The sequence below is a fragment of the Nicotiana tabacum genome, chromosome 17, assembly GCF_000715075.1.
Source record: "Nicotiana tabacum cultivar K326 chromosome 17, ASM71507v2, whole genome shotgun sequence".
In the NCBI taxonomy this organism is placed as follows: Eukaryota; Viridiplantae; Streptophyta; class Magnoliopsida; order Solanales; family Solanaceae; genus Nicotiana; species Nicotiana tabacum.
Window position 1 is genome coordinate 52,691,540 of NC_134096.1, and position 8,152 is coordinate 52,699,691.

The 8,152-nt window shown below is 31.0% G+C and overlaps 1 protein-coding gene and 1 non-coding gene across 3 annotated transcripts; both read right to left on the reverse strand.

Moving 5' to 3' along the window:
* Nucleotides 1-1,457: 1,457 nt before the first annotated feature.
* Nucleotides 1,458-1,529, reverse strand: TRNAD-GUC (transfer RNA aspartic acid (anticodon GUC)). The gene has a single exon. It is a non-coding gene; the product is annotated as a tRNA-Asp (tRNA).
* Nucleotides 1,530-2,913: 1,384 nt separating this feature from the next.
* On the reverse strand, nt 2,914-7,925 carry LOC107825040 (uncharacterized). Of its 2 annotated transcripts, none has more exons than XM_075234313.1 (6): nt 6,932-7,925; nt 6,525-6,746; nt 6,341-6,385; nt 5,966-6,223; nt 5,286-5,473; nt 2,914-3,258 (listed from the first exon to the last, which is right to left on the reverse strand). In XM_075234313.1, the coding sequence occupies exons 1-6, from the start codon at nt 6,969-6,971 to the stop codon at nt 3,031-3,033; spliced, it is 981 nt and encodes a 326-aa protein (XP_075090414.1). In that variant the 5' UTR covers nt 6,972-7,925; the 3' UTR covers nt 2,914-3,030. The 2 variants fall into 2 exon arrangements, with proteins under 2 accessions (XP_075090414.1, XP_016507359.2); XM_016651873.2 differs by having other exon boundaries at nt 5,966-6,268; nt 6,932-7,922.
* Between the last annotated feature and the right edge of the window lie 227 nt (nt 7,926-8,152).

The window sequence follows — 8,152 nt, forward strand, 5'->3', positions numbered from 1 at the left end:
AAATGACTTATTTATTATGATATATTGTTATATTATATTGTATACTATAACAACATAATGTTACTATAACCATGACTTTAGCTTTGCACAATATCACCTAGATGATTCAACAAATACCAGTCGAAGTATACTATTATAATATATTGTATACTATTATAGTATATTGTTACAGCATATTGCATATTATTGCAGTATACTATTATAGTATATTATATACTATAACAGTATATTATTACAATATAGCTATATACTCCTACAATATATTGTATATCGTAGCAGTATACTGTAAGGTAACTGTGTTCTTTTTCGCTTATTACAGTAAATCACTGCAGTATATTATATACTATAATAGTATATTGTTGTAGTATAGCTATATACTCCTACAACATATTGTATACCATAGCGGTATACTGTTGAGTAACTATGTTCTTCTTCGATTTTCAGTTGAAATATTCAATCTCAATCACCTCAAATCAGCTCCAAATGCGATCAAATTTCAGTATGATCTTTCAAACGGTACTATAAGCAATATTTAATAACATCCACTTTAAATCAAACAAGAGATCTTCAAAATAAAAAATTTAAATTCAAGAGCTTCAAGCCCAACAATGGTGGATATTCAAATACACATAAAAATTCAGATCTGGAAACTTACTCGAAGGTGCTATAAGCAATATACATCCACTTCAAATCTAATATTAAAATCTTCAGGTTGACAAATCATATATTTGGAATTTTGGAAAAAAGACTTTAAGAAAATCTGTAAAATTTTAATTTCAGCAAAAAATACGAAGTGCAAAATCCGAGCAAGCATGAGATTTTAACAAAAAAGTGATGAGATTATATGAAAAATAACGGGGTCAATTGAATTCCATAGTCTATTAAAAGAGAAAGCTCTAGGGTTTTGCAGAAAGGGAATGTTTTCCACTAGATTAAGCTAGAATTGATAAAACAAATCTAAAAGCAAAAGGGAATAGGTAGGTTGGGTAAAATATTTTGGCCGAATAGGTAGTTTTTGTAACAAACTTTTATATGGTAATTACAGGTAATTATATTGGGTTGTGTGGGCATTTAGTATAAGTTATAGTGAATGAATCTTTAACCAGTATATATGTTCAGCATTGAATCCCTCAACAATCAGTATACTCAAATTATTGAGCTGTAGGTTTGTCAGCAGGATTTACAGCCAGCACGTTTATATATATAGACCATATTGCCTTTTCTTACATTTGATGGTTGAAACAACTTACGAAACTTTAACTGCCATTGGCAAGTCTAAGGTAAAAGCTTAACAAGGGAGGCTCAGGATATGCTGGATTTCAACCATAGAATATAAGTGATGCTGCTGTATGTTATGTTATGGAAGAAAAGGGTAAAAGAGAAACATCATCTAAAAAAATATATAAAACGAACAGATACACAACATGAGAAAAATTAAATAGGCAAAAAAGAAACAGCGCCGTTGCCGGGGATCGAACCCGGGTCACCCGCGTGACAGGCGGGAATACTTACCACTATACTACAACGACTCTTTGTTGTTTCCCTAAAGTAGTGTTTTATAATATAGCTATATTAATGTTAAAGTCAACTTCGATATGTGAGACATTGCTCCTAACTATGTAAGGAAGATAAGCTTACCGATAGTGACATATGCATAATATATATTGACTTGTAAGTATGTTTGGATATGAGACTTTTGATTTTAATGCTTTAAGTCATGTACCAAATTGATATGTATTTATATAACCTTCAAATAGTGTTATCCTATTATCTATCTATATATATATATATATATATATTGTTCACACTTAGGTAAAGAAAAAATTATGAAGCTGTGTCGGATAACCAAAGGTGCTCCACTACTGAACGACAGTGAACACAGGAATTGACCTTATTTCTTTAACCCACAAGATCCATTTCAAACCCCTAAAGCCAACAATGTAATCTCTGGTTTCTGATCAAAAGCATGCCCGTGAACGATACCCAACTTATAGCATGTTCCGCCAAGCTTTTCGAGAGGTCAAAAGTGTTTTTTTTTTTCCTAACTTGGTATTTGGCCAAGCTTTTTTGGGAAAAAGGTGTTTTTGGGAAGAAGCAGAAAAAAATAGCTTCTTCGCAAAAGCAGAAGCAGTTTTGACTTTTTTTTATCAAAAATACCCTTAATAAAATATAGTATATACCAAAATAATCGTTAAACCTAATACTTAGGATATTAATGTATAAATATTTTTTATTATTATTAGGATAGCTTTCTAATATATAGTGACTTTAGGGGTAATTTTTTTATATTTGTTGAATGATTTTTAATATATTTAACTTATATTAAAAGAATTAAATACTTTTAAATTTTATTTTCATATTTTACTTAAATAAAATGAAAAGATTTAATTATTGCATGTAATAATAAATTTTTGAGATTATTTATTTACTTATAATATTAATTATTAAGTAAATCTATTCATGTCCTTATTCGTAATTTGATACTAAAAAGCATTTTTTGAAAAGTTTGGTCAAACACAAATTATTGCTCAAAAGTATTTTTCAGAGTGATTAGCCAAACACAAACTGCTTCTCTTCAAAAGTAAGTACTTTTGAAAAAAACACTTCACAAAATAAGTTGATTTATCCGGTTGGGCCAAACAAGCTATTAATTGTCAGCTATATCAGAAAATAAGTTAGAAATATGTTCAATTTATCATCATTACTACTGCAAAAAGAAACCAAATATGACAAAAAATAAAAGGAACAAAGCAGCTAAGAGAAAAGAGCCATTATGACCCAATCCGTGAATTGCTGCCTATTCATGATTGCATTTATAATTTTTCCCCAGTCATGTTCATCAGCTAGTAATATAAATTTTACTAGATAATCGTTTATAATAAGTGAGATGAGTAATCTCCTTAAAATATACATATATTAATATAGAACTTTTTACATTATCAATCAATATATATGAATTAAATCCTTGGTAGGTGCACTAGTAGAATCTATGATGGAAAAAGAATTTTTCTATCCCAAAAAAAGGACAGTTTATTCTTTATAGCATGCATTAATATGGCAAAGAAAAATATTGTTACTTCTTGATTTATGCTTCTCTCTCTGCCTTCTTTTTCTTCTCAACCACAAACTCTTCCAAGACAAGCACCCACCTAATTGCCTACTGCACATCTGCTTCACTTTCTTTTTCTGTCCCTGCAGCAACTGCTCCTCATTTCTTTTCGTTTCTTCTTCCCCTGATCCTGTTTCTTTCACTTTCACCTGTATATACATTTACGGTATACAAAAAACAATATATATATTGTCGTAAGTGTTCGAATGTTTTGTCAACAAGAACAAGGCTTATAGCTTTTTTTGTTAAATTAGTTGAGTATTCTTTCAATTTTACAAACATAACTAATTAATACGTTAGCTATAGTTTAGCAATACCCAAGCTTTCGATATAAGTAATTATACTTCGTTTGTATTTTTATTTTCGATATAAGTAATACTGATATTATTTTACACTGGATTTTTAACGTATTTTATACTACCTCCAACATGAGATAACAATCCAAGAATTAACTACACCAGGATAAAACAAGTAAAATAACAAATTGTTCTTCTACTAAAACCTTCCATTAAGAAGATCAAGGTTAAAACTAGAAATAAGAGTTTATCATGTTTAAAGTCGAATACATCTTTGATTATACACTCATGTGTATCACATTTAAATGCAAAGAACCAAATAAATCGTAAGTATTATAAACAATCTAGGATAGTATTACAATATATGCATTATAATTCCAGCATAATTTTATTTTCGGGCCAAACGTCCCCTTATCTATCTAACCGAGTAGAGTAGCTGGCAGAGGCGGATGTAACGTAACGCACTCGGTTCAATTTAATCCAATACTTTCGGCGTGGAGCATAAATTTATGTGTAAAAATTTATTAATATTGTAATATATAGCAATATAAACTCATAACTTTAAAAATACAATGTATTCAATGCTAAAAACTTTAAATGTTAAACTAATAAAACTTAAATCTTAGATCCGTGTTGGTAGCGGGAACTAGAGAAAGATAAAAGGTGGAGAAAAACACTACTTATTAGATCATGTGGTTTGTGTTTGTGGGGTTGTGCATTGGTGTTTGAAAGAAACTTATCTTGCATGAATTATTGAGGGAGTACGTAACAATATGACAGATATTATATTCATATTGACATGAGTATAGGGGAATACTATTCCCCTTAGTATTGGAAACCTGTTAACCATTCTTAGTAAAATAAAGCTGAAGAAAATATGAATAAAAAAGAGAGAAAAAGCTAAAATCTCACTTGTCCACAGAAGAAGCACAAACATTTGGGGCCACAAAAGCAAGTGATTTGCATGTGCTTGGGTGAATTATGCTGATTGATGTTCCAAGGGACCAATTATATATATATATGTAGTCCCCCACCAATATAATATATAGGGCAATAATCTGTCAATATCATGATATTCAGACAATCTTAATAATCTAGTCTTTCTGTTACTGTTGTCCCCCATCCACTATATATGATTCTTGAATGATAGGCCATGGTCCAAAGTTGAGAATTATTGAGATAGTACTGTTTCCTGTTGTCTTAATTTATGTGATACTTCACTCATGTCAAAATATCTGACATAATTCTACTAACAATAAAATTCCATATCTTTCATGAGTTTCTACAATTCAAGGTCAGTTGACTAATCAAATTTGGATTTTAATAAAGTGAATCTAATATACTGCTAATTAATTAAACTATGATCAACCACATAAAGTGAAGGACAGAGTTTCTATGGTTGTTAAGTCTTAATAAAAGATATATCCTAACAGGAAAAAGAAAAAAGTGTGAAACTAAAAATTCTGAGATATAGGTCCATAGATGTTGGGTTTTTTAATATGATGGGGCAGCAAAAAAGATTTAAAATATTAATTGAAAATGTCGCTCATAAATTTTATTAACCAAAAGGGCTTTAAATAGCCAACTTAAAACAGGATCTTGCAAAATAAATATTCAAATTTAAAAATCTAAAATATCTCAACTAACTTATCCAATTAAATTTAAATTTAAACAAAGCTCCTCTTACGACTAAATTACTTATTATTCTAGTAAATCAAATATCACCAATAACAAATGCAAAATCCAACAATAGACAAGAACCAAAAGAAAAGGATTTTTACGAAATGATCAACTTGTGCATCATTCTCTTAAATTATTTTGCATGTAGATTGTAGTATACCATGCAAACATTTCATAAGACAGGATTCTGAAATAATTACCTCTTCCTCAGATTTTAGTTCTGGAGTAGTCATAGGTGAGGAATCAGCTGCTTCACTTTGCTTTATAGACATTTCTTCAATTGATGGAGTTGGAACTGGACTTGGACTATTAGAACTGACATAATTATAAGCTGGTATGCTTTGTGTTCCCATATCTCTTGTTATGCTAACATCTTTCTTCTCTAAAACTAAAAGTGTGCAAAAGAAAAAAAACATTGTGAGTAGAAGAAAGGATAGTTAACAACAACAACATTAACAAATTCAGTGTAGTATGGGGTCTGTGGAGGGGAATGTATACATAGACCTTACCCCTACCTTGTGAAGGTAGAGAGTTTGTTTCCATCGGCTCAAGAAACAGTAAAAAAGAAGAAATGATAGTTAATGGTCTTGAAAATATAATTAAGTAAATAAAAGTGTATCTTTTTAACAATTTAAGTTTTAGACGAGGTAATCACACATTCTGCATGGTATTAGGCAAAGATCGTGAGTTCATGTCAAATTACCACCTATTATAGAACAAGAAGTTCTATGTATTTGGCCAATGAAGAAGAATTAGGTCGGCACATGAGGAAGGTTGAAGATATAACTAAAACAAAAATGTAAGCTCTCTAACAGCTTAAGTAGTTACGCATTCCAACAAATAGTAATGAAGAAATGAAATGAAAAACAAGTGTTTATACCTTTGCTTGGGATTTGGTTTTCAACATCTTGTGTAGGGAAAGAAGGCTTTGCAGGGTATTTTGTTGGAAATTGTCCTGTACTCTGAATCTGACAAGGATAAATGAGAGGTGCTGAGATAGTAATTCTGCTATTTGTTTGGCGAAATGATCTTTCATTCAGTGTTTTTGTAGATAAACACTCCAAAGGAACTTCCCCTGACAATGGATTGCATATGTATTTCTCAGCTTCATTCCATTTTGAATTGAGAGCCAAGCCATCTGGTGACATGTATTCCCAATTATATAATGTTTTTGCCTGTAATGCTGCATTCAAAAACTAGGTAAAGTTGAAAATCACCATTCATCACAATCATCTTTATTGTTCAAATGACTCACCTTTCAGGGCAGTGGTAAAAGAATATTTTGATGGATCAATTTCCTCTGCAGAAAAAATTAGAGCTTTATAAGATACAAAACTCCAAACCATGATTTTATAAGCAATTCAAGATTTCGTTTGTGTTCATGTTGGCGATTTCTGATGTAAATTATTGAAAGTGAAAAGGGGTGAAGAAGATGTTACCTCTTAAAGTGTAGCCAGGAGAAGAAGCAGTGCTTGAAATTGTGACATTTGATCTAAAAGATTTTGCATTTTCTCTGAAACTTCCAATATAAGATGCTGAGTACCTTCTTGAATTAGTTTTTTCTCTGCTAAGTTTAGCCTTAAGAGCCCATTCTCTCAAATTGAACTCTGCTTCATCTGGCTTTCTTGAACTTCCAAAAGCTGACTGTTCCATGCTAGGTTCTAGTTTCATGGATATACTATTGATGTAGGTAAGAAGATTTTAATGGCACTAAAATTTCTTTTATTTTTAACAGATAGGAAGGTAAGTCCAAAAAAACTCTTGTTGCAGAATAAGCAAAATAATTCAAGAGCATGAACTTAACATGTAACTTCCAAAAAATAAATTCGAAATATAAAATTCCTACCCTGTAGCAACCTAGTAAATGAGATAAAAGTGGACCACATGAATATTTGGTTTATCTGCAAGTAGTAAGATCAGACAGAGCTCTAATCTGATCTTGCTTTTGCATTTGCATAATAAAATGGAGGGGAAGCTTGGTGAATAATCCTAACGCGGAGTTTAAAAAAGAAATACTTTTCAAATTTGTAGCCTAAAAAATACCATAAATATTTATGTGGTTATAAAATCATGTCATTAAAGGTAAATGAAGAACTTAAAGTTAAATTACTTCTAAAAATTAAAATGTTTCTTTTTTTATGAAAATGTTGTCACATAAAATTGGACAATGATCTCTCTTTTTGTAGTACCCAATCTAGGAGCTGAAATACTACTCTATGTCTGCAAGAGCATGCAGTTTCGCCCTTATATTTTGGTACAAATAACAAAGTACAAGATAGCCAGGAAATATATGTTGATTCACCAAAACATTCTATACAGAACTGTGAATTGTGATCAATGTTGATTTTTTTTATTAGCCTTATGGATAAAGTCGTGGTTAAACAGGAAAGCAATTTAAAGAAGTGATCACAAATCGTTGTGTACTACTAACTCCTAATCGAATTGTTTGAGATTTACAAGTGGAAGACAAGAACCTAAAATGCATATAATTTTGAATTAGCTCTGAGATGATTAGAACTTTCTCCTATTCTTGTGAGTCCAAGAAATTCAATTAATATCAACTTGTTTAGTACTCCTTTAGGGAGTTCCTATATCCATATGGTAAGCTCGCAAAGCATAATGGAGTAATAAATATAAAAAGTAGCCAACATTGAAAAAGACATGTACTCCGGGCAACATTCAGAAGTTCAAAGAAATGATTCATGAAAATTCATTTTCTTGGCAGCAAGAAGATTATCCAATGGAATATGGACATGTGTTGCTAATCCATATCCAAGAAGATAGGGGGAATGATATATTTCCAAAGAATTGATGAAGGGGCATTCCACAATCCACAGTGTTGGGTTATATTCATTCTAGATTGGAAAGATTGTGTTGAAAGAGAAAGGAGAATAAAGGATATATAGAGAGAGATTGATGTATGCATGTGTTCATATGTGGACATCCATGAATCCATGTGAAGATGTCAAGATCATTATCTTAATACTAGGTAGGTCCCCCCCCCCCCCCTTCTTCTTCTTACTGAACATTTTGTTGATCACCCTCAGGTTTTGTCTCACGTGTATGC

Excerpts from the sequence above, each read along its gene's own strand:
- LOC107825040 (XM_016651873.2), bottom strand. The coding sequence starts at position 6,971 with ATGTGGTCCACTTTTATCTCATTTACTAGGTTGCTACAGG. Across the intron at positions 6,747-6,931 it reads ATTTACTAGGTTGCTACAGG|AACCTAGCATGGAACAGTCA; the intron begins GTAGGAATTTTA and ends CCATGAAACTAG. Across the intron at positions 5,474-5,965 it reads AAACCAAATCCCAAGCAAAG|TTTTAGAGAAGAAAGATGTT; the intron begins GTATAAACACTT and ends GCACACTTTTAG.